Here is a 24,866-nt window from a genome sequence, read left to right as displayed (position 1 = left end):
ATGAATAGAGTGGATAGGAAGCAGCTGTTCCCTTTAGCTGACGAGACAATAGCAAGGGACCATAGTTTTAAGGTGAAGGGCAGGAAGTTTAGAGGGGTTTTCAGGAAAATCATTTCTACTCAGAGGGTGGTGGGAATCTGGAATAAACCTGCTTGCATGACCAATTGAGGTGGGAAACCTAACAACCCTTCAAAAGTATTTTGACGAGCACAGAAATGTCATAACGTACAAGGCTATTGTCTTGGTCAGTGTAGGCTAGTGACAGAGGCTGTATGGGCCAAGGAACCTCCTCTGTGCTGTATGAGTTTATGTAACAAAACAACTCACAGAGTAGGCCATTAGTAAATAATAAGAGGCAGTGTCAGTTCTTTGGAACAAAAAAGCCTCAGGTGTGCGAGTAGTGCCCAGCTATGACAAAAGAATGCTACATGTGTAAAGCTGTAGGTCACTTCCAAAGGAAGGTATAAAAGTCAGACATAGTTTCACAGCAGAACAAAGTCTAATACCTATTCATATAAAGGTGCTAATGCAGTCAACCCACCAGCATTAGAACAGTAGTGACTTTTCCTTTATTGAGGTTGTATAGGATTTTGGTGAGAACTTTTCTTGAGGAGTGTGTGTAGTTCTGGTCACCCTGTTATACAAAGATCATTATTAAGCTGTAGAGGATGCAGAAGAGATTCACCAGGATGTTGCCAGGAATAGAGGATTTGAGATATGGGGAGAGATTAGATAGGCTCGGACTTCCACTGGAGCATAGCAAATAAAAGGGTGACCTTGTAGAGGTTTAGAAAATCATGAGGGAGAGAGATAAGATGTACGGCGGTTGTCTTTTCCCAAGGGTGGGGAATTCAAGACTTCCTAATCACTTCCTAGCAGTCATTTGGGAGGGATGTTGGTTGTGAGGGACATCAGGGCCAGGCAAGGTCAGAATCTTCCTTGTGATAGCTAGAGTAGTACTCCCAGACCACAACAAATGTTTCCTATCCTTTAGTAATTGACATTTCTACCTTGGAAAAAGAAAGACACTAACTATCCTTTGCATTTATGCTTCTCTTAATTTTGAATACTTCAATCAGGTCGCTCAACAACCCCCCCTCCCCCACCCCACCACCCCCCACCCCCACCCCCCCCCCCCCCTCCATCCTTCGATGTTTTAAGTGAGAAAATGCATTCCTAGGTGAAGTTAGTGATCTATCCAACTCAAAGTTAAAAATCACACAACACTATGTTAAAATCCAACAGGTTTAATTGGAAGCACACTAGCTTTCGGAGCGACGCTCCTTCATCACCTGATAAAGGAATGGCGTTCCGAAAGCTACTGTGCTTCCAATTAAACCTGTTGGACTATAACCTGGTGTTGTCTGATTTTTAACTTTGTACACCCCAGTCAAACACCGGTATCTCCAAATCATATTCAACTCAAGTTTGACAGAATCTATCTCTGTTATTAGTTTAACATTGATAATGTTAATGTCAATTTGTAACCCCCTTATCTGATTAAATTACAAAGCAAAGTAATAGAAAAATAGAAATGGAAACTGAAGAATAAAAATTCACTAGGTGCAGACATGAAACAATATGATCGAGGTAGCATAAGAGGGTTATGCTACTCTGAAGATTAAAGGTATGCCACAAATAACTCTATAACATAAACAGCAAAAGAGAATTGCAAATGGTATGAGCATGATAGGATAGTCTCATATAATAATAACAAATATCATAAATACTATGACAGGACTATAAAATTTTGATTTCCATCATCTGATTTTTAATGCCATTGACTTAAAATGAACTAAAATGATGTTTAAAAAAAGACATTGAATTAAGTGGCTGTAGTAATCAGTTAATCAGTTAATGCAACAATTGCCCCAGTCTGAACTAAAATTAATGTCATCAAAATGACTCAAACCAGTCACGCAGATCTCTAAATAAAAGCTGAAAGAAGTGCAGATGCTGTAAATCAGAAACAAAAACAGAAATTGCTGGAAAAGCTCAGAGGGTCTGGCAGAATCTGTGGAGGGAAATCACAGTTAACATTTCGAATCGACTGACTGTGGTTCTGAGGAAGGGTCCCTGGACCCAAAACACTAACTCTGATTTCTCTCCACAGATGCTGCCAGACCTGCTGAGCTTTTCTAGCAATTTCGGTTTTGGTCTCAGATCTCTATTGCCTTTTGTGTATGGAACAAGCTGCCAGAGGAAGTGGTGGAGACTGGTATAATTACAACATTTAAAAGGCATCTGGATGGGTATGTGAATAGGAAAGGTTTAGCGGGATATGAGCCAAGTGCTGGCAAATGGGACTAGATTAGGTCAGGATATCTGGTCAGCATGGACAAGTTGGACCGATGGTTCTGTTTTTGTGCTGTACATCTCTATGACTGTATGACTCTATTTATAACTTTTTGGATTTTCGCACATTGGATTGAAGATCATCCAGTTGATATAAAATTGAAGTCAGACATGGGAACAGACAAATGAACTACAATTTGAATCCAAAGACTTTGGACAGAGCAGAGGGAACTATAGATTGTTAACAGCAGAGCTTGAAGGCTTAGTCTCTCTCTCTCTCTTTGACCTTCCTGAGAGAGAGACAGCGAGAGAGAGAGAGACAGAGAGAGAGAGAGAGAGAGAGAGAGAGAGAGAGAAAGAATATATTAAGGGCTAGGACACAGAGACTCCAGCTTCCACAGGCATCAACAACCCATTCAGGAGATTGTAGACAGCTTCTCAACCTTGGATAAAGAAATACTAGCTACTGGTCCCTTGATGCCAAAATCAGCACCAGGATTGCCAAAGTCACCACTGTCATGTCAGAGTTGAGGATTCACCCGTGAACCAACAGCAAACACACTGAAATGATAAAGCTCTGTGTGTTCCAGGTTTGTGTTCTCAGCAACTTCCTTTGCAGCAGCAAATCATGCACTACTTAAATTTTCAAGACAAGTTACACAGTATTGACAATTTCTGCCCCCACTAAAATAACTCCACTGATGCTGGTATCCCATTACCAAGCCACCCTTAATTTACACATGAACAGTCATTGATTATACTACTGCCTTATTCAGAGTCAGACACCAGAGTATCAGTCTCACTGCCATTCAATCTTTTTATGTCATCCAGGGCTCCCTGATTGGACCAGATTAAGAGCTCCAACCAGGGAACTCATATTTTTATGAGGTACAACTGGTTGATATCATTATAATTACTACATCCATTATCTCAGACAAATATCGCAAAAGAGTGTTGAATATGGAATCTTTGCCTCTCAAGTCAATGGTTTAGGATCTCTGAATCATTTTTACAGTCACTGATGTTAACTCTGATCTATTCTGCCTTCACAATCTGTGGTAGGGTTTTTTAAAACTTTCAGCAGGGTATTCCCTTCAGATGGAGTGATACTAATGCTCGTTGCCATAGCATACAAGTGAGACACAGATAACATGGCACTGAAGGATCCAACACTGTTTTGTTACAGCTCCTGGTGTTACAACTGAACATTCCTCATGAAGGGCTTATGCCTGAAGCGTCGATTCTCCTGCTCCTCGGATGTTGCCTGACCGGCTGGGCTTTTCCAGCACCACACTTTGCAACTCTGAACTCCAGCATCTGCAGTCCTCACTTTCTCTCGTGACAACTGGAGGCACTTCCATGCCTGGGCTAATGTTAAGCAATTCAGACGTAAATTGTATCATGCTTCCCATAGTGTCTCTCAGAGCATGGGAACCAGGTAAACTACTATAGCAACAGGTTACATGATATAATATTGTGATGACATTATGACCAGGTTTCTTTAAGATACACTTTATTCTAGCTGAATGACATTCGCAATAGTGGCAACTATGTTGACTGGGTTGTGTGACTGAATGGATGATGGCCTCAACCCCTCCACTGCTATTGGCACAAGACCAACAAGTAGCTTTTGTCTACAATACAAGGACTTCTGTAAAGGGGCTTACAATTGATTGGAATAAATGCAATGAAAATCCTTGCTACAGACCAAATGCCAGGAGACAAATTGTCCAAAAAGGCATGGAAAAAGCAGAGGACAAACAAGTGACCAGATGCTTGAAAAGAGAGCCCATCAGAAGCAAATCATCTGTCAACTATTCATATGTGCCAACTACAGAAGAGACTATCACACATGAATTGGCCTCTACAGCCATAGAAGCATAAAAACTGGGAGTAGGAAGAGGCTACTTGGCCCTTCAAGGCCTACTCCACCATTCGATGCGATCATCATTGAATCTCTAAGTAAATGCCACATTTCTGCTTTCTCACCATACCCCTTGATGCCTTAAAATCAGAACAGATAATGTTCAATCTCCGTGTAACCTCTACCTGGGGCTGAAATATCACCTCCCGAGGTGGACGGATGCCATCAGGAGTGGGGGTACATATGATAAATCGTGGTAACGTGATTGTTGTGTTCAACAGACACCACTGAAACTATGAAGTAAAATATATCTGAATGCCACATTTTAGAATTGACAGTAGCTACTCCAGTAATTAACTGGACTATTCAGGGAAGATTAGATTACATTCCCTACAGTGCAGAAACAAGACTTCAGCCCAACCAGTCCACACCGACCCTCTGAAGAGTAACAAATCCAGACCCATTTCCCTCTGACTAATGCACCTAACACTATGGGCAATTTAGCATGGCCAATTCACCTGACCTGTGCATCTTTGGACTGTGGGAGGAAACCAGAGCATCTGGAAAAAACCCACGCAGACATGGGGAGAATGTGCAAACTCCACACAGACAGTCACCCGAGGCTGAAATCAAACCGAGGAACCTGGTGCTGTGAGGCAGCTGTGCTAACCACTGAGCTACTGTGCCGTGAAGTTGAGTGGTGTGTTATGTGAAAAATGTAATTACAGCACAGGTCATTGAACCTGTCTCCAAATGGTTTTGAAACCCATAATTGGTGCTTGTTAAAACAATAGGAATCGTAAGTTGCAGGATAGAGTCTGAAGGTTGAATTATGCATTCAGAAAGGAATTGCAGTTTCCACGCTTTACCTCGCCCCTCCCCCATCACCTCTGAGCATGAGAGTTTAATTTACTGTTTGTAGTCATCGAGTTGTACAGCAGGAAACAGACCCTTTGATCCAATTTGTCCATGCCGATCAGGCATCTTAAATTAATCTAGTCCCATTTGCCAGCTGTTGACCCATATCCCCCTAAGCCCTTGCTCTTCATATATCCATCCAGATGCCTTTTAAATGTTGTAATTGTACCAAGCTCCATCACTTCCTCTGGCAGTTCACTCCATACATGCACCACCTTCTGTGTGAAAAAGTTGCCCCTCAGGTCCCTTTTAAATTGTTTCCTTCTTACCTTAAACCTAAAATCTGTCTGTCTGTCAACCTTGGATATACTTAAACACCAAGCATCTATAGCCCTTTGCGGAAAGAATTCCACAAATCCCCCCTCAGAAGGAAGAAATTCCTCTTCATCGCTGTCTTTAATGGGTGACCCCTTCCCACACAAAAATAACTGGGACCAAATGGCACCTCCTACCACCTTCCCCACTCACCTCAGGGGCAACAAACTAAACAGGCACTAAGAAACACAGGCAGAGATAGTAAGAAACAGAGAGAGAGAGAGAGAGAGAGAGACAGAGGCAGACAGAGAGAAGGGACCCCAAGGCTGGTTTCACCGATTTAGGATTGCACATACTGATCAAGAACACAAATAATTCCAAATAAATTTAACAGTGTCACAAATGGATATTGCCTGACATACAACAAAGGAAGAAAACCATTTGCTTGCTGATAAAGCCAAATCAATTCATGGGAAATTATATAATTATAGGTGTGCATGATCTCCTATTCACTGACCATCCTAACCCCAGAACTACTGCCTGTGTCTGATTATATGGTAGAAACAAATTATATGAGATACTAATACCAGATGAAATTGCTGCCGAGTCAAATGGATCATTAATAGTTGGCTTGTAATGAGAATATCTTCAACCAACTCAGAATATTTTTACATTGTGGAACTCCTCACTTTCATTGAGCTTCAGACCTGCTAGTTGAGCCAAGCATGTTATTACAGAATGTTATTTAGCAGTCAACAGGAGATACCATGGGTTCTGATAGTGTCAGAATAGTGTAGTATAGGCATACCCACATGACTTGGAAGTGTCGGTGTTGGACTGGGGTGTAACTTTGCATGCCCACATGGCGTCTATACATGATTGAGAACATCGAGGGGAAAGCAAAAATGAAAAGGCTCTAGGTTACTCTCAAAATGGTTGATTTCAATAAGAAAACTTTTGATTGGGTTTGGTAAAAATGAAAGCTTTCATTTTGCAATACTTGACATACAGAGACTCAATTTCTGTGGTTCCAGTTGTTAATCACATTTGCAGAGGAAATAAATGCCTTGGTGTTTTGATGTGGTTCAAGTTTAATTACAATAACAGTACTTTACCTTAAGGTAAAGTATAACCTGTGCTAGTTCTCAGATGGCTGCCACTATGGCTGAGGGGTTTAGTGTTTATATAGGTTTCAGAGAGTTGGTTCATTCCTGCACACAGTTCTCAGGATTGTAGGATTGTGAATCTCTAAGGTTCCATAGAAAAAGATGCATTTGTCTTCCGAACCATCCATTCTATTAGCTCCCATGTTGGTGTCCCAGAGCCAGCTGAACCAGTCTCTATCAAGATGCTGCAGTTTGCAACCCAGCATGCCCATCCTCACAAATCGACGTTTCGGGCAAAAGCCCTTCCTGATGAAGGGCTTTTGCCCGAAACATCGATTTCGCTGCTCGTTGGATGCTGCCTGAACTGCTGTGCTCTTCCAGCACCACTAATCCAGTATTTGCTTTCCAGCATCTGCAGTCATTGTTTTTACCTCATCCTCACAAATCCCCCAGCACAACCATGCCAAGGGACCTTAGCAACCTTCACCTCCAAAGTTTTGAGCAGCGGGTAAAGTCTTTGTTAGGGCACAAGGGAAAGTCAATGATCATAGAAGATAGACACTTAAAGCTTTGCATAGGGTGGCTCTGAATTATTTTTGAAAATGTTATGTAAGAATTTGCTTTGGATTTACATTTATAGGAATGACAGTAACACCTACAGAGCATGACTGAATGACAACCAAGAGATATGGTAGTAAGGGTGATGAGGATTGCAGGACTATGTACAAAGTGATTGCTGACCTTACCTGTACAACAGCTGTGACTTCACTCTGTAAGGTATTTCATCAGTTGTAAATAAAAAGTAAATGGTGCTATGTAAATACAATTTATTTCGCCTTGCTTCCTTTCCTCAACTCATTTGTTTTTATCCCTTCTTTTCCAGTCTTCCACTGCCATTAGGAAAATATTTTATTTACGTTTATCAAAAGCAAGTTAAATTTGACTTTCAAGGAGAAAATGCATTAGCAGTGGTGAAACATACCCCACAACCTCAGTGTTTCCCACCAGCCATTAACAGCCTTTGCTGTAACTCAATACCTTCATCTTCCAATGCACAAGTCTCACACTGTCAATGGCATTTTTGATTAGATTCATTCCCTACAGTGTGAAAACAAGCCATTTGGCCCAACAAATCCACACCAACCCTCTGAAGAGTAACCCACCCAGACCCATTTCCCTCTGACTAACGCACCTAACACTATGGGCAATTTAGCATGGCCTATTCACCTGACCTTTAGACTGTGGGAGGAAATCGGAGCACCCAGAGGAAACCCACACAGACTTGGGGAGAATGTGTAAACTCCACACCAACAGTTGCCCCAATCCTGGAATTGAACCTCGGTCCCTGGCGCTGGGAGGCAGCAGTGCTAGCCACTGAGCCACCATGCCACCCAAACAAGTCCACACCAACCCTCTGAGGAGTAATCCACCAAGATCCATTCCCCTACCCTATTAGTCTACATTTACCTCTGACTAATGCCCCAAACATACACATCCCTGAATATTATGGGGCAATTTGGTATGGCCAGTTCATCTAACCTACACAGCTTTGGACTATGGAGGAAGCTGGAGTACCCAGAGGAAACCCACACAGACTCGGGAAGAATGTTCAAACTTCACACAAACAGATACCTGAGGCTGGAAATGGACCTGGATTCCTGGCATTATGAGGCTGGAGTGCTAACCACTGTGCCACCATCATTTTGGAACATTAAACTGTTGACTGATGTTCAATTGATTCAGGCAAATGCCCAATTTTTCCCTAGGTGTCCTTATTTTCCACATGGATCTGCTCTGAAAACATGCTGAAGTATTCAGTGTCTCTTCATGTTCATATCATGGCATTACCCTTCCGCTACTCATCAATTAGACAGTACCATATTCTCAGCCAGACCTACATACACACTCAGTCAAGTTCAATGCTGAGTAACTCATAGCCCTCCTGGATATATATTGGGGCATCTTCATTTTGGGGGAGAGTTCCACTTTGCGTTGGAGAACCTATATGCACATCAGAGTTTGGACCACTATCCCAATATCTCAGAGGTGATCCAAATGAAAGGCAGAGTGTCTTACGATTACTTGGGAAATGCCTCATAAAGGTTCCTCAAAGTGGAAAAAAATCTAAAATGGATTTGAGAAATCTGACAAAAGGAAATTGGCAGATTAGCTTTTCTAAAATCATAGGGCATCTGATGATCAGCCATTCATAGCGCTGGTATATGAATTCCCGATATTCATCAGCCATGATGAAATAGGAAAGTTAGATTATTTTATCGGAACCAGGTAGTTTGTTGCAATTTCCTTCCTAAACATAACCTGTTTTGCTTTGTTGATACAGAGGGATCAGCGTATATTATAGTGTTCAGTTATTCTGTATTTTATTACAGGAGTCTGTTTATTATTGATTCTCACTGTGTTTGATTGGTCAAGCTTGGCTGTGGACTCAGAGAAAAAGAAACAAAGCCAGAGAACAAGGTGGAATAAATGAGTGAGAAGCATGGAGCAGACATTTTAAAGCACTGTGAATAAAACCTGTCACGCACAGACAAACCTGTCACACACAGACAAACCTGTCACACGCAGACAAACCTGTCACACGCAGGCAAACCTGTCACGCGCAGACAAACCTGTCACACGCAGACAAACCTGTCACACGCAGACAAACCTGTCAACTCTGCATACATCTCAGCCATAGACTATGTAATTTCCAACATTTTCTAATTTCAATTGTCTTTCATTTTCACTTGCACTTGCCCAAAGAGAGGCACGCATTAAATGTCATGTTTTAAATATTTTTACCTTAAGAACGTTAAAAGAAATATATCAAAGCTCATTTAACTTCGCCAAACAAAAGCATACTTCTGGGAAAAGATGGCATATTGCAAAAAACTTCCTATGGACCAGCAGGCGTACTTTGAAATTTGATTCCAAGAATCTTTGAAAAATTTGCACAAAGGTACAATTAAAATCTCTCTACAGTTGAAGTACAGTTAAAACCCAGATCTGGAAACTTGTTTGTCTGCAATTTATACTCAGTATTTAAATTTATTTTCTCAATGGCCTTTGAGTTCAGATTGATGTGACAGTCTCCACACAGTAAGCAAATTCCACCTATCCATCTGTATTCAGTATTGACAATCAGCATCAGTGTCTGGTTTAGAATCTTTTACCTACCTTCAATTGTACTTACTGACTCGAAAAGCAGATTTTCACAGAACATAGATCTTCTCAGATTGGGTATATCCTCCCATACAATTCTCTTCAAGATGACTTAGCCCACATCGCTCTAGGCTGTGTTAAAGTACTTTGGTTCAAACATCCATAAATTGATAACAATTTGTATGTTACAGTTCAAAGTCATAAAGCACTACCAGTCACTTGTCATTGGGAAGCTAATGAGTAACAAAATGTTTGCACTCTCAAGCCTCAGATGAGATGAAAGAAAGATTAGTTTAAATAACATTCTTTTGCAACTGTCACCATGTGGCAAGTTCTTGCACAAATTGCCTTTTTTGCAATTGATTGCCAAACAGTAACGTGTAACTAGTACTGGCTGATTTCTTTATAACTTTGTCCTTTAAACAAAGTGTTTTGTCAGCTCACAGCAGTTCTTAATATATCAGTCTGATTCTCCCTTGTCTCTGGGTTATAATGTTGTGACGTTAGGACCCACAGCTGAGGTCAGAGGCTATAATTCCATTGTCAGAATGGAGAGCCAGTGGGGGACCAACACTGTCGTTGTTCCAGAAGACCTGCCAAGATCACAAAGCAGACAGGCTGTGTCCAGGCCACCAGCAAGGCCGCGCATTGGAATCAAGAGGTGAGGAACTGGATGTCTCACTTACAGAGAGCTTTCAGGCAAACAGAAATCAGGAGCTCTTCTGCTCACCACATCTCCCCCTCCACTCCCCAACACCTAGACCCTTACTCAGACCCTCAGTGTTTTCGATCGAGGGAACCCACTCCAGGAGGTCATGAGCTAACTGCATGGTTTTAGCTACCACACTTGCCACAATGTGATTGGCCCACCTGCAGCCCAGAAGTATGGTTTGTTTTGTGAAGCTAAATAAGCTTTGAAAAGTTTCTTTTGACATTCTTAAGAAATAAATGTTCAAAACCTGACATTTAATACATGCCTCTCTATGGACAGTTACTACCCCAAGTGCAAGTAAACCCCAGTGGCGACTGGAAGACAAACTTAAAGTGATTATTCATTGGCCGCTTGTGCAGGGATGTTGGCGGGTTGGACCATGGGCCTTCCCGTTCAGAACTTAATTTTGGCAAATGCTGAAGGTGGCAAGGTTCAGATTGTTCCACCTAACTACATGCCTTTCCACCTTCATCTGAGACAGCAGAAGGTTGCCCACAGAGATGCAATACTCTTCAGCAGATGTATGCATTGAACCCACATCCATTTTGTATGCCAATAGCGTGATTTTAACTGTTATATGCCATTCCTAATGGCAGAACTGAAAGAGTGCACCACTCACGCTCTCTTGCTTTTTGCTGATTTCTACACAAAGAAACTGCTGGGAGCACATGTTTCATAGTAGGGGAAGACTTTTGGTGGTGACATCCACTATTTGTATGTGTGGAGTCTCTTGGACAAACAGGGAGGCTCATGCAGAGTGGAGAGTATACAGCTGGTGAACCTTGCACCAGAGAGTGATGAGGAGGACAGATTTAGTAAAAGCTCATATCGTAGAGTGACTAGAATAATGTTTTCATAGCACCGAGTAAGTAAAGTTCAATGACAGAAGTAATATCTTGCTGAACTGTTGAAGTTTTCCAGGACCTATCTGCAGTTCTGCAATTGAGAGGATCTGGACCAGATGGGCCAATGGGCAGAGAAGTGGCAGATGGAGTTTCGTTCAGATAAATTCGAGGTGCTGCATTTTGGGAAAGCAAATCTTAGCAGGACTTATACACTTAATGGTAAGGTCCTAGGGAGTGTTGCTGAACAAAGAGACCTTGGAGTGCAGGTTCATAGTTCCTTGAAAGTGGATTCGCAGGTAGATAGGATAGTGTAGAAGGTGTTTGGTATGCTTTCCTTTATTGGTCAGGGTATTGAGTACAGGAGTTGGGAGGTCATGTTACAGCTGTACAGGACATTGGTTAGGCCACTGTTGGAATATTGCATGCAATTCTGGTCTCCTTCCAATCGGAAAAATGTTGTGAACCTTGAAAGGGTTTAGAAAGGATTTACAAGGATGTTGCCAGGGTTGGAGGAACTGAACTACAGGGAGAGGCTGAACAGGCTGGGGCTGTTTTCCCTGGAGTGTCGGAGGCTAAGGGGTGACCTTATAGAGGTTTACAAAATTATGAGGGGCATGGATAAGATAAATAGACAAAGTCTTTTTCCTGGGGTCGGGGAGTCCAGAACTAGAGGGCATAGGTTCAGGGTGAGAGGGGAAAGATATAAAAGAGACCTAAGGGGCAACTTTTTCATGCAGAGGGTGGGACGTGTATGGAATGAGCTGCCAGAGGATGTGGTGGAGGCTGGCACAATTGCAACACTTAAGAGGCATTTGGATGGGTATATGAATAGGAAGGGTTTGGAGGGATATGGACCGGGTGCTGGCAGGTGGGACTAGATTGGGTTGGCATATCTGGTCAGCATGTTCAGGTTGGACTGAAGGGTCTGTTTCCATCCTGTACATCTCTATGACTCTATGACTCTAAAAGCCTTGCTGAAGCCCATGTAGATCACATCAAATACACTGCTCTCATCAACGCACTGAATTACCTGCAAAGACCATTTCTGTTTGTTTACAGTGCATGTTCCATGCAATAAAGAGCAAGAGAACCAGCAATCTGAACGGTCTTTAATCGTCCTAAAAACAATGACAATCCTGCATAAATGGCTGAAACATTTGACAAGCTTTGGGTTAATGTAAAAACACATTTCTCCAGCCAAGCTGATAACAACTTGGAGAAAGTGAGTACTGCAGATGTTGGAGATCAGAGTCAGAAAGAATAATTCCCGACGAAGAGCTTATGCTTGAAACGTCGAGTCTTCTGCTCCTCGGATGCTGCCTGACCTGCTGTGCTTTTCCAGCACCACACTCTTTGATAAAAGCTTGGGTCAAGTTGACTTATAGTTAAAATAAAACTTCAAAATGGAAGGGTAAAAAAGTGACTGATTGGTTATATTGATGAATCAAGTTTCAAATGTTCCGACACATTACTACATGGATACATTTAAATTACTTATTTGTCTGACGATGTTCTTCCTCACTGGTGGAGTAATGATTGATCAGTCGATCAGCCTCCCTCCAGCCCGACAGCAGTGCTCCATGGCTGGTGCTGTGGTAGCTCCGATGTGTTGCTTCACCAGCAAATAAAATCTGCATCGTCTAGAATCAGAGGGACATGATTATTGCAAACTGCAGGCATATGCACTTATTCCTCACAAAGAAAGGAAGAACTTACATTTATGTAGCATCTTTCACAACTACAGGACATCGTCCCCAAGTAACTATTTGCAGAGAATAGTCACTCATGTCATGTAGGAAACACAGAAGCCAATTTTTACACGGGAGAGTCTCACAAACAGAAGTGAAATGTATAGCAGGATTATCTGCTTTAATGATGCTGGTTGAAGGATAAACATTGGCTAGGACATCAAGGAAAACTTTCTCACTTTTCTTTGAATTATTATGAGAGCTTTTATATCCACCTGAAATAATAGATGGGATCTAATCTCAAAAAGCTGTGCAGTTGCAGGCTGTACATCTCTAAGACTCTGTGACTCTATAATTTAGATTATGGGCTGAATCTTCCTGTACATTAGCTAAGCGTCAATTTTTGGGAGTTTCACAGAGGGTGTGTGTGTGTGTGTGTGTGTGGTGGTGGGTGGATGAGGTGGTGTGCTCAGCACTGATGGGACCTTTCAGCATAAGTGCCAAGGGTGCCATTTTAAAGCCCAGCTTTGTGCCAGTTGAAATGCTGCAGGCTAGTCATTACCATTCTAGGTGTGCAACTTTACCACCTTGCAGAATTACATTCCTTTTTGCTCAAAAACTGCATAAATCCATGTAAGATTCTGTAAATCCCATTTTAGAAATAGAATCAGTCTGACCTAACATTGGGACGCAGACTTGAAGACCTTCAATGCATTATCTGAGCTGAGATGACACGTATTGTTAAAGCCATTTTGAGGATGGAACTTGAAAAATGTTCTGGGATTTACATATAAAGGAACCGAAACTAACATGATCATTCTAAAAAATGGAAGACGTAAGCTAAATTTATTTAATATTACATTCCACGACACTGCAATCCTGTTGTTATAAAGTCTGTGTCTAATGATTCTGCTCCAGAACCACCTGATGAAGAAGGTTGTCGTCCAACAGGTTTATCTGGAAGCACTAACTTTCTATGTGCTGCTCCTTCATCAGGTGATTGTGGAGTATAAGATCGTAAGACATAGAGTTTATAGCAAAAGCTTACAGTGTGATGCAACTAAATTTATATATTGAAAAAGACCTAGATTGTTTGTCGGAAGATGAGATGCTGTTCCTCCAGTTTGCGTTGGGCTTCACTGGAACATTGCAGCAGGCCAAGGACAGACATGTGGGCATGGAGCAGGATTGTAGTTGAAGTGGCAAGCCACGGGAAGGTCCAGGACCTGATTGCATTCAGACCAAAGGTGCTCAGCAAAGCGATCACCCAGTCGATGTTTTGTCTCTCCGATATAGAGGAGACCACATTGGGAGCAACGAATGCAATAGATCAAATTGAAAGAGGTACAAGAGAAACGCTGCTTAATCTGAAATGAGTGTCTGGGGCCTTGGATGGTGAGCATGGAAGAGGTAAAGGGGCAGGTGTTGCACCTTCTGTAATTGCATGGGAAGGTGCCGTGTGTGATGGGAGAGGTGTTAAGTGTGATGGAGGAGTGGATTAAGTTGTCCTGGAGGGAATGATCTCTACAGAATGCAGACAGGGAGAGGGAAGGGAAGATGTGTTTAGTGGTGGCATTGTGTTGGAGTTGGTGAAAATGGCGGAGGATTATTCTCAAGTTGGTGAAAATGGCGTGTGTGTGTGTGTGCAAAATGGCCGATAGCCAAGTTCGGTGCCCATGTCTGATAGCCAAGTTCGGTGCCCATGGGGATGGCCTCAACTGGGACCTTGGGTTCATGTCACACTACAGGTGACCCCACTGCACTTCACACATGTGCACATGCACGCACACACGCACGCACACACTCCTACAGATGCACACAGTGACACAGACACACACACGCTCCTACAGACCCATACGCTCACGTAGACCCTCTCTCATATGCTCGCACATACACTCCCACACTCACACGCACACAAGCACCCTCTTACAGACTTATTTCCCTTTACACTCACACAAATACACATGTGCTGCAGAGGAGAAAGTGAGGACTGCAGATGCTGGAGATCAGAGCTGAAAATGTGTTGCTGGAAAAGGGCAGCAGGTCAGGCAGCATCCAAGGAACAGGACAATCGACGTTTCGGGCATTAGCCCTTCTTCATTCACACTTTCCTCATTCCTGAAGAAGGGCTGATGCCCGAAACGTCGATTTTCCTGTTCCTTGGATGCTGCCAGACCTGCTGCGCTTTTCCAGCAACACATTTTCAACACATATGCTGCACCCCCCCCACACACACACATATAAATTGGTGGGGTGAATTTGGACTTGCAGAATTACATTTTATTTTGCTCAAAAACTGCATGAATCCATGTAAGATTCTGTAAACCCTTTGTTCAGAAATAGAATCAGTCTGAACATTGGGGCACAGACAGCCTCACACAGGGCTCCTCACACCTTCAATGCATTATCTGGGCCGACATGGCACCTCTTGTTAAAGTTCACTTGAGAATGTAACTTTAAAAAAGTTCTGGGTTTTACGTATGAAAGAACTGAAACCAACATGGTCATTCTAAAAGATTAAACATCACATAACACCAGGTTATAGACCAACAGGTGGAATTGGAAGCACTAGCTTTCAGAGCGCTGCTCACTCAACCACCTGACGAAGGAGCAGTGCTCCAAAAGCTAGTGTGCTTCCAATTGAACCTGTTGGACTATAACCTGGTGTTGTGTGATTTTTAACTTTGTATACCCCAGTCCAACACCAGCATCTCCATATCATTATAGAAGATGAGAGACTTTACAAACAAACAAGGTCATTTTCAATATATAATTTCAGTTACATCACACTGTAAACTTTTGCTATAAATTCTGTGTCTTACCATCTTATACTCCAAACCCACTGATGAAGGAGCAGCACTCTGAAAGCTAGTGCTTCCAAATAAATCTGGTGGACTCTGACCTGGTGTTGTGCGATTTTTAACTTTGTACACCCTAGTCTAACACCAGCACCCTCAAATCATGACCTGATGAAGGAGCAGCACGTAGAAAGCTAGTGCTTCCAAATAAACCTATTGGACTATAAGCTGGTGTTGTGTGATTTTTAATTTTGTCCACCCCAATCCAACACCGGCATCTCCAAATCATGACCTTCTGAAAGGAGTTGGCTGAGAAAGGGAAGTTGGCCCCCTGTTCATGGATGAGGCACTGCAGGTCCTGGTGGTCAGGGTCATGAGGGGGAGGGCCATCCCTTTTGCACAGGATCATCAGTGGCGTCTACGGCAACAGATGCTGCTGGCATCAAACTGGGTCAGTGCCATTTCCCTGGCCGGAAGAAATGCAGAGCAGTATCACAGGAAAGTCATTCTGCTCTCCACATGGGTAAGTTAACCCATCTTCTCTGTGCCACCTCATATTTGCACCAACTCTATCATTGCACACGCCTCCCGCAAGGCTAATAGTCTCACTATTAGAGTCATGGATTTGTGTAGCACAGATACAGATCCTTTGGTCTAACGTGTCCATGTAAAACAGATATCCTAAATTAATCAAGTCCCATTAGTCAGCACTTGGCCCAAGTCCCTCTAAACCCTTCCTATTCATGTACTAATTCAGATTTTACCAGCCTCCACCAATTCCTCTGGCAGTTCATTCCACAAATGCACTACCTTCTGCATGAAAATGTTACTTGTGAGGTCCATTTTCAATATTTCCCCTATCAAATCTCTGGCCTCTCATTTTGGATTCCCCTAACCTGGGAAAATGACCTTGGCTATTCACATTATCCATGCCCTTCATGATTTTATAAGCTTCTATCAGGTCACCCTTCCGATTCCAATGTCCTGTGGCCTAACCAATGTCCTGTGGCAGCTTTCGACTACGGCTCTCATCCATCTTATCCTTCCAAACTACTGAGGCTTCCTGGCATCTGTGGCTTCCCACAGCATCAGGCACAATAAACCACACAGGAATTAATTGACACCCTGTTCCAGTGGATGTGAGCTGGTGCACTGATCATTCATTGGCTGCTAGTGTGTTGATGCTGAAGAGGCAAGTGGTCCTGTCTGTTCCTGACAGCAAATGTAGGTTTAGTTTCTTAACTTTTGCTATTGTTTAATAGAAGAGAATGTTTTCGAGGACTTTTCAGTATGTGTTGGTCACATATTGAATTGTGAGAAGACATTAGGCTACACTTGGCATTGCAGAGAATAACAACACAGGGATGGGATAAAAATAGACCAACTGGGTAGTTTGGTTTTTAAGTAGCAATATATTTTGCAGTGCGCAATGAAGTGTCTGCTGTACCACCTTAGCGAGCAAACCTACATCCAGTACCACCTCTTGGCTGGCAATTCTTGACTGGACTTCAACAATGGCAACATGAATCCTGGAAGGGTCTGGCACTGGTGAGCACTTCCACCTCTGACAAGAGGCTAAATGGGGCAAGCAGAGTTCCACAGAGAGGTGGGTAAGAAGACGAGTTTCAGAGAATAATGTCAGAAATCTCACTAGAGCTCACAGGGAGAAACCCTCTATGAAAGTCAGCAAAATGAACACTTGGCTGATTTTTGGTAAAATCCCGTCCTATATTTCTATCTTTCTAGGTTGATGGGCAGATTTTAAAAAAATGTTTCTGCTTATTTCTAATCTGTGAAAAAAAAGAGTTCACAATCTATCTCATTTTCTGCAGATTCTCTGCCAGTCACACAATTGATCATGAAAATCCCCAAGGAATTTTCCAGTGAGGGTAACTTTATTATTAGCTCCTGCTTAAAGCAGCCAATTTTCAAATTACATTTACCCTGTTCATCAAAATCCATATAAAATCTAAACCTTAAGTTTCCATTATTTGATAAACAATGAAATTTTTTTTTAAATCGAAGCCTGTTGTTAAATTCCCATTTTGGTGCCTCATAAATCTATTTATTTAAATTAGTTACCAAGCAGTATGAAACACTGGAGACTGGAATTGATTGTGAATCCATTAACCCAATCATTAAAGTCTAATGCATAGAGGACATTAAACCATAGGATGTTTTAGGTTGTCTTAGTCATAAGTTGCATAAGCCTCTCCAGAGACAAATGTATTGCCGCAAGGAATCTTTACTTTTAAGCTGTTGTTTTCAAACAGTGTACGATTGCATAAGCTGAGCATTGCCAAGTGCACACTCAACTCCATCTAAGGCTTCTTCTTATTTAAACCTTGACGTTTAAATTGAATACATATTGGTTGGCTCAGTCATTAAATGTATCACAATCAATCATAAAACTCCGAATGATGCGCTTTATCAAAAGTGATCTCAAGTAGAGTTCCTGTCCTAATGGTGCTGTCAAAATATTTATCCTCATGACTGAATTCAACACGGGTGGCACGGTGGCATAGTGGTTAGCACTGTTGCTTCACAGCGCCAGAGATCTGGGTTCAATTCCCGCCTCAGGCGACTCTCTGTGTGGAGTTTGCACGTTCTCCCTGTGTCTGCGTGGGTTTCCTCCGGGTGCTCCGGTTTCCTCCCACACTCCAAAAATGTGCAGGTCAGGTGAATTGGCCATGCTAAATTGCCCGTAGTGTTAGGTAAGGGGTAGATGTAGGGGTATGGGTGGGTTGCGCTTCAGCGGGTGCGGTGTGGACTTGTTGGGCCGAAGGGCCTGTTTCCACACTGTAAAGTAATTTAATCTAATTTCCCCCCCGTACAATATTGTAATGTTGTCTCCCTGTGGCATGATGTCTGTCCTTTTGATTGCAAATTTGACATTACTGTTGGTCTTCACTTGCCTTTCTCAGATGTCCCTTGTCTCCTTCATGTGGTAAGGGTTCAGCCAGTGTGTCAATCATGTCTCCAGTTGAATTGATGGATATGTGGGAGTAGGAACCCCGAGTGTAAGGGTTACTGAACCATTTTGTCACAAAAGCATTTTTAGGCCGTGGTATGGGTTTTCCTAGAGACAAAACCAGGGGTCATTGTGAACTGGCAATAGAGAGATGGGAGATGATCCATTTGTTAAATTGTTTTATAGCAAGACTGATGTATGTATAGAATGGCAGGTTTCAATCTTGTCTGCATTGACTGATAAGACTAGAAATTTGTACATCTCAATGGATCTATAAGAAAATGTTGTGCCATCTTAAGTGAATAACCTCTACTTCAGTAATATGTCATTTTAAACATTTTCATCAACTTAATCTGATTAAGCAAGAAGTTTAAATAACAATTCTTAAACATATCTGTTCGAGGTATACACATTTGTTAAAGTACACAGCACATAGCCAAACTGCAATGAGACCTCTCTAACGCCAAAACAACATATTTTTAAAAAAGAGGAAAATCCAAGGGAAATATTTATATTCAAAATACTTTTTCTTTTAGATCAGAATCCAAATTTTGTTTTTGGTTTCCTTTGTTAGAGGAGGTTTTTCTCAATAGCAGCATGTCTCTTCAGGAGATATTGCAGTAATCTGGAAAATGTTCTTCATTATAACATTAGAAAGATTATACCATAAAGCATTCAAAGGGGTACAATTTAATCAGTGATAATTTCACAGTATTGCAGCATAAAGTCTCAAAGCATTTTAGAATGAACATCAAAATGAATGATTTTGAACAGGTTGGGAAAGGGGAAAAGCAGAGACATCACATAATCTGGGAGGGTTGGAGGATTAAGGAAGCTAGTTTGGAGACTTCTAATTAAAAAAAATTAGGATCATTGTTGAAAGGTAGCAATATATTGGCACACTTACAGAAGGAAGGAAAGAATGGAGGTGGGTATTAGCTAAAGAGGACAAGAGTTATTTTGTGGATGGTTGATAATGGTGGTTTTGCAGAGGATAGGGATAAAGCCAGGGAGAGAGAAGCTGTTAATGTTGATGAGCTTATGACTCATGAGGTGCAGATGATCAGGAACTGGGATGGGAGGATCTTTCACTGCCGGTGAACCACCTTCCTGGAACTCCCTCCTTAATCGCATTGTGGGTGTGCCTGGTATGTCACAAGAACTGCAGTGATTTGAGAAGGTGGCTCACCACCTCCTACTCAAGGTCAGTGCGTGATAAGCAATAAATACTGGCCTTGTCAGTCGCATCCACATCCCATGAAATGAATTAAAACTGGTGGCGGATTTGGTAGGCCACATGAATGCAGTGAAGTAATAAACAGAAAGGGGAAACATTATTGCATGTGAAAACAGGTAAGTGTTCTATTAGAAATATTGTATTTTGGGATCTGGAATTTGGGCTGAGAGAAAAGAACAATGGAAGCAACTTGGTAGATAACCTCCACAGTCAGTTTTAGATTAGATCACTTACAGTGTGGAAACAGGCCCTTCGGCCCAACAAGTCCACACTGACCTGCCGAAGCGCAACCCACCCAGACCCATTCCCCTACATTTATCCCTTCACCTAACCCTATGGGCAATTTAGCATGGCCAATTCACCTAACCTGCACATTTTTGGACTGTGGGAGGAAACCGGAGCAAACCCACACAGACACAGGGAGAATGTGCAAACTCCACACAGTCAGTCGCCTGAGGCGGGAATTGAACGCGGGTCTCTGGCGCTGTGAGGCAGCAGTTCTGTGATAATGCGATGGTTGCATTCTTGTGCATCACCGCATTATAGAAAAATCATGCTTTAGAAACAGTGTTTAAAATGTTAGCAATGTAATTGCATTACAGCCAACACACTTTTTAAAAGTTTGCACTTCGGAAACAACGTCCCCACCTCGTCAATCATGTTACAGCGAGTTTGCGTTGACGAAACGTTTGGTATAGCAGAACGACCTGTATTGTGAACTTGAAAAGATTATGATTTTCTTATAATTGTTGTTTGAATTGAGAATGATAAGAAGGGATAATGCAACAAAAGAAGAGTGTGGAGTCACTTCTGCTCTTTGGGACAATACTGAATGAATAAGAAGATTTGGCAATGGAAGGGGAGTGACAGTAACGTTTGAAGTGGTCAGGCTGATGTAGTGGTGGGGGTAAGCCAGTTCGGCTGATCATCATGCTTACGGTTAAGTTAGGGACAGGGGTGGGGGGGAGGGGGCATGCACAAGGGCATTTGCAGCAGACGTAATACAGTTGTGGAGCAGAGCAACTAATAGAAGGAGAGACAATTGAAGGTTAACCTGTTGTAGAAAAAGAAATAGCAGAGCAAACATTCAGGATTTGGAACAGACAGACAGTATGTAACGAGGTAAGGAAATGTTTGGAAAGAGTCCAGTAAGTGATGGAGATCTTGGTAGTACTAAGACTATGTTTCCTATTGAGATCAAATGAGTGTGTATGTGTTTGTGCAACATGGTCATCTTGTAATATGATTACAAAGCATAGTCAGGGAGATTCATCATCTCATTCTCTTGTTAGATGTGATCGAAAAGAACATTCAATACTACAGTGTTGTAAGATTATTCTTGAGTCATGTTGTCTTCCCACACAACATTGTACTGTGAGCATAGGACCAGTGTCTAAAGTATTTAGAGGACCTTAAGAATTCTTACCAGTGAATTGCCTTAGGATCCTGGTAATGTTTGATACTATGTCCTCTTCACTGAGTGTTTCCATAAACTCAGCTTCTTTCCCAGAACTCCATCCCAAAAGGATATGCCCATATCTATTAAACAGATCAAACACCCTTAACTAGCAAATAATTAATAAACAAATGTCAGATGTTCCTATACTTACAAAGGTAAATGTATAATAGTTAAGGATTGAGAAGTAATTGAGAGAATGCAATTAAACTCTACCTCCACAATAGTCTCCCTTGTGCATCATGACCATAAAGCAAGCATTATCAGTTTCTATAGTGATTCAGTATCATTTATCAGAAGACCTGAAGTTAAATGTTGTCTGTCCTTTCTTATTTTCCTTAGCAATCTATCTGCTCACCTACAGTGCCTCTCCCATCAGATGCACACCCAGAAAAGTACTATATAGCTCTTAATCCCACTTTCATTTGTTCCCTTGCAATCAGTTACCTTTCTACTGGATGGACCACATCAAAAACAAAAATGCGTCTCCACCACTCAGCTAGGTTTGGTTTTAGGCCGGAAAATGGAGTTTCGTCCTCCCAAACCAATCCAATCCAGTGTTCCGAACTGTTCCAAAATGGAACCTCATACTCCAGGAAAATCTTATTTGTTGTACCAAAGCCCATGTGTTTGATCGCTTGCAACTTGTCCTCTGGAAGGCTTGGCTGGAACAAAGCCTTTGCTTCTGCTTTCAGATAACCTAGTAAAGAAATCTTAATGTATTCATTATAATTAAGGTGGGTTCTTGAAAGTAAAAACAGTTCTAAACAATTTTCTATCTATAATAATTCTCTTCCATTAGTTAATTAGAAAAATTAGAATTACAAATTATTGCAGTTCTTCAAATTATTTATGACTCGCATTAGACAGTTAGAAACTATGCTATGACTTAAGTAGTTGCAGTAAATGTACATTTCCACATTTTATTGTTCTTCAGTGAGATTTTTTTTAAACAGAGTGTTTTATTGACTGGATTGAAGAGACATAACAGCGCAGCAACAAATGAATTCTGCTAGTGCCTCAAATATGAAAAATTGTCTGAGATTCTCCACAGGAGCATAATTAGATCAAAGTGGACCTCAATCAAAGAAGAATATTGTAAGATATGTGACAAAAAAACTTGCTATTGATGAGAGGGGTTTTAAGCAATATTTAGAGGAGGCAAGTACTGAGGTTTACAGAGAGAGGGGAATGGATGTGGCCATGAAGGGTTTTAAACACAAAGATAAAAATTTAAAATTTGATACATTGAAAACCAAAAGCACGTGTTAGTAAGCACAGGGGTAATGGGATAAGCAGTGTGAGACATGTGCTTCAGAATTTGAGAAATACAGAAGTCGATGGATGAAGACCATCTAGAAAAGTACTGAAATTGTCTAGTAATAATAAGGGTTGCAGAAACCTATAGGTTATGGTAGGGACAGAGGCATCAGATATTACACAGGTGGATGCAGCAGCCATTGTGATGGAGAAGATAGTAGTCAAAAGTTCAACTCAAGGTCAAGTCATACAGTATGATTGGACAGTACAAGTAGCTGGGGTGAGTGGGGTGAAAGGAATAGGTAGTTGGGTTGGAGAGGGCAGTGCAAAGGAGGAGGGATTCTGAATTTCTTCTGTCCATCATGATTTAACTGGGAAAGCAACATAATAGATATATTGCATTTTTAATTTTATGTCTTCTTTAAGGTTTCACCAATTGATGTTAATACAATCTTTTCCCACAAAGTCCCTCATTTCAGTGCTGAGAAATTAGAACAGAGGGGTCAACCAAACCTGAACCCTACACCTCTGCAGCACTGCGCAATCATTATAATTTGCCTGAAGTGTGATTTATAGTGCTCCAGTATAGAATGACCACTCTACAACTTGAGTTTTGACCAAACTCCAAATGATTTCAGTGTGGAAGCATTTAGCATTACCTCACTCAAAAATGATCTGCTTTGAAAATCCTTGAGTTCATTATGTTCATCTTAATATATAGGTGTGACATGGTGGCTCAGTGGTTAGCACTGCTACCTTACAGTGCCCGGGACCCAGGTTCAATTCTAGCCTTGGGTGACTGTCTGTGTGGACTTTGCACATTCTCCCCATGTCTGTGTGGGTATCCTCCCACAGTCCAAAGGTGTACAGGTTAGGTGATTTGGCTGTTCTAAATTGCCCTTAGTGTTAGGTGCATTAGTCAAAGGGAAATGAGTCTGGGTGGGTTACTCTTCAGAGGGTCGGTGTGGACTTGTTGAGCCAAAGGGCCTGTTTCCATACTGTAGGGAAGCTAATCATACATTTGTCCCAGTTCTGTTATTACGACTGTTTCATTTTAGAAATGTTATAATGTGGCTAGTGTATAACACTTGTAGTATTGAGAATATGTGACGTTCTTAGTTCAAACGAATACTGAAAGGTCTTGTTATTTCTCTTACCCAATGAAACAGTCACAATGACGTGATCAGCTAGAATGTGATCCCCATCTTCACACACCACCCTAACTGGATAGAATGTGCCATCTTCTGATTCAAAACTTCCATTCCACTGGATCTGTTTAACAGGTTTCTGCAGGATCAGCTTCTCCCTTGGAATCTCTTTCACCAGACTGGAGATCAATTTGAGAAATAATCTGAAACAGCACAATGCGACTCATTAACAAAACCCTTGTGTCCAATTCAATGAATCAGTTTACATGACTTAGCCCAGTAATAAACATATTTATCAAATACCATGCATCCATTTAAATACCAGTCAACCAGTTTATGATGTTTATTGAGGATTATAATTTAGCATCACACAATTCATTTAACACTATCCATTAAAAATGATCATTGCATATTGAAATAATATTATCTACTGAATGGAACAGGATATCTAAAGTGGTCATGGCACATAGGTTATATCATGAAATGACAATCAGCACTGGCATAATTAGCCAATGAGATAATATATGGACCATGAGATAATATATGGACCATAAGGACTTTTGTTCTAGTTACATTCTCTCCATCAGTGTACATGTGGTTTCAGAGCTGACCTTGGGAGACCACATTATCAGAAATATACACAGCAGCTGGGAGTGATCAGTAATGATTTCAGAATCTGTCTGGTCAGCTAAGTGTTTGATTTTAAGACTTATAAAATTTACAAATCTTAATCTATTTATTTTTTGTAAATCTCTAACAATGAGTAGGGTAAGGTTTTTAAATTTTTTGAGATCTGTCTTTTGATTAAGTTTTTAATATAAAGGACATGCATAAAATTATCCTAGAGCAGTGAATTTGAGCAGTAAGACTGTGCTAATGCTGAGTTTTTGAGAAAATGTGTTGTCTTTGTTTTTTTGGGGTATATTCTGGTCTATAGATATTTAAGGTGCAGAGGTAGCTTTTAATAGAGTGATGTGCTCTTCCTGTCAGATGTGGGAGATTTGGGATCATTTCAATGTTCCTGGAAATTATGTCTGCAGGAAATATGATTGGATGCAAATCTTTTTGGATCGCATAGATTGGTTGGAACAGCAGTTAGAGGCAATGAGGAATTTACAGGTGCTAGGGGGTGTGATGGATGGCAGTTTCAG

General features: G+C 41.5%; 1 protein-coding gene across 1 annotated transcript in view; it reads right to left on the bottom strand.

Annotated features, from left to right (window-relative positions):
- The window catches only part of LOC140476493 (uncharacterized), a 68,986-nt gene that overhangs the window by 25,417 nt on the left and 18,703 nt on the right, over positions 1–24,866 (bottom strand). The window contains exons 4-8 of the mRNA XM_072569201.1: positions 23,725–23,918; positions 21,755–22,007; positions 21,278–21,390; positions 18,559–18,722; positions 12,652–12,797 (exon numbers count right to left, since the gene is read on the bottom strand). Of these exons, the coding sequence (XP_072425302.1) occupies positions 12,652–12,797; positions 18,559–18,722; positions 21,278–21,390; positions 21,755–22,007; positions 23,725–23,918 (870 nt within the window). The remainder of the gene's footprint in view (positions 1–12,651; positions 12,798–18,558; positions 18,723–21,277; positions 21,391–21,754; positions 22,008–23,724; positions 23,919–24,866) is intronic.

The sequence above is a fragment of the Chiloscyllium punctatum genome, chromosome 4 (genome assembly GCF_047496795.1).
Source record: "Chiloscyllium punctatum isolate Juve2018m chromosome 4, sChiPun1.3, whole genome shotgun sequence".
Lineage (NCBI taxonomy): Eukaryota > Metazoa > Chordata > Chondrichthyes > Orectolobiformes > Hemiscylliidae > Chiloscyllium > Chiloscyllium punctatum.
Note: the sequence above shows the minus strand (reverse complement) of the source record. Positions and strands in the feature narration are given on the sequence as shown.